The 2,299-nt window shown below is 43.8% G+C and overlaps 1 protein-coding gene across 1 annotated transcript; it reads right to left on the reverse strand.

Moving 5' to 3' along the window:
* Positions 1-418: 418 nt before the first annotated feature.
* Positions 419-1,879, reverse strand: LOC131056919 (scopoletin glucosyltransferase-like). The gene has a single exon (XM_057991192.2). It carries the CDS (start codon positions 1,877-1,879, stop codon positions 419-421), a length of 1,461 nt encoding a protein of 486 aa, XP_057847175.2.
* Positions 1,880-2,299: the final 420 nt, after the last annotated feature.

The following is a 2,299-nucleotide window of genomic DNA, read 5'->3' on the forward strand; positions in this document are numbered from 1 at the left end:
ATATATTTGATTTCGATAAGCGAGGAGAGTGACAGGAGCTGAGCCAAAAGAAAGAAGAAAAATCATTTATGCGAGGTTAGGTATATGTCTTTCCATTTGGGCGAGGTTAGGTCTAATCTAATCTTTTAAGGTGGTGTTGGACTGTATGTTTTTGGACTATGCTTGTACTTATCATGGCTGCGATATGGCCGCTTGTATGCAACAAGAAATTCAAGCAATTTCATGATTTTATACATTTATTATTCAACAGTTTGAAGAACACAATTGGAAATTTCTAAGAAGTTCCACTGCAAATTGGAAACTAAGTGATACGTTTTCACAAGCATAAAATACGGTTGCTACAAGAAAGTTGGCTGAATGCATGACGTTAATTCTAAACAATAAATCAGACATTTACATCAGATCCATCATCAATCCTTTACTCAGCCTTACAATTCATGAGATTATGCATCTCATTTGCAAAATCTTTTAAATTTAAGGTCGAAGATCCTCCTCCTACAGATCGTTTACCCAATCTCTGAAATGCCACAGCACGTTTTCTAATCTCCGTGCCTTCGTCGCTACAGAGAACAAGTCTTACAGATTTCTCCACCTTGTCTTCACAAGGAATCGCCTCCCTGTGTTGGCAAAATTGGATGCCAATGCCGAGTTCCTCAGTCACCAGCTTAGAGTTAAAATGCTGTTCTGCGAACATCGGCCATGTGACCATCGGGACGCCCATCAAAATGCTTTCTAGAGTGGAATTCCACCCGCAGTGGCTCATGAACGCACCCACAGATGGGTGGGACAAAATAACAAGCTGTGGTGCCCATCCCCATATGACCAACCCCTTATCTCTCTCCACGAATCCTTCTGGAAGGTAGGAAGCACATAGTTCTGCTCTGTTTGATTCTGCAGATACAGTGTCCGGGGAAATTTTGATGGACCACACGAAAGGCTGATGGCTGGCTTCAAGACCCCTGGCCAGAGCCTGAGTTTGCTCTTGTGAAAGAAACGCCTGACTTCCAAATGAAACATAGATAACTGAACACGGGCTCTTAGAATCTAGCCATTGCACCAACTTCTGCTCGCTAATGTCCGATTTTTTTCCCCTCGTATTAGCAATACCGCCCAAAGGAACCACGGGACCTACAGACCAAAGGGGTTTACCGTTTAATAGATTTTTCAAGTGCTGAAGATAGCGAGGTTCGAGCTCGTCGAACGTGTTGACGAGCATTCCCCAGCATTTAGTAAGCGACTGCATCATCCCTATTAAAATGCTTAGCCTCGTGTCGGCGCTGTCTGATTCGAGAAATCTCCGAGGCATGTGTTCCTTGGTAAATTTCAATGGAGACGATAAAATATTATCGATTATGACACTGTCGCCCTCCTTCCGCAGCGTGTTTGTGGTTATGGAGTTGCAGATGGCGTGAAATACAGAGGTCCCAAAAGCCCCAAATGGAGCAAAAACGACCCTAACACTTCCAAATCTCTCCGCAGAGTGCACAGTCCAGTCGATGAACATGTCGCTGATTATACACACTGGTCGACGACTGCCCTGCTCTTCGGCCCACTGTTCGAACGGCTCTCGAAGGCTCTTGATGAATGAAATAACGGCTAAGGAAGATCCATTTGGCAGAAGATCCATACTTTCGCGTCCCTCGGCTATTGCTTCAATGGCGCTTTGTGGACTTAGGCCGACGAGCTGAATATCCAGAACAGCGGCCTGGGGGGATTCGTCCATGAGACCTCGTAGACGCCGCTCTATGGTGCGAGTGGTGACATAGCTAACGGTGAGGGAGTGTGAAGCGAGCAATTTGGCTAAGTCTAGGGAAGGGATAGAGTGACCCATCGCAGGAAATGTCACCAATACGACGTGAGGTTTCTGCAGGGTATCCATTGTCGTGGAGGTACCCAAATCAAAATGGGGCGTAAGAGCTTCCTTGTGTTGAATTTTATACAGGGGTGTTTTTCTTTCAATAAACAAATTATCTTATATGTTGTATCATATTATACAATCCCATTCTTAGCATTGGATACTCCATTATAAGTTTACTTAACTTGGGCAGTACACAAGTGTTTGCTCGATGAGACGTGCACGGACAAAACGCTTAGGAAAAATCCAGACGGGTTCAAATTTACGGCTAAATTCTAAATGAATATTTATCAACAGAAGGAAAATACACTTCAGTGATGTGATATTGGAGAAGAAGGAACACACGTTTCTTTAACAAATTCAATTGCATTACGACCGTCGCAGAATCGTTGTACCTGCTGATCGATCTGTCATGTGGTATTTTCACTGTAATTATTGCCTAAT

The sequence above is a fragment of the Cryptomeria japonica genome, chromosome 1, assembly GCF_030272615.1.
Source record: "Cryptomeria japonica chromosome 1, Sugi_1.0, whole genome shotgun sequence".
NCBI lineage: Eukaryota > Viridiplantae > Streptophyta > Pinopsida > Cupressales > Cupressaceae > Cryptomeria > Cryptomeria japonica.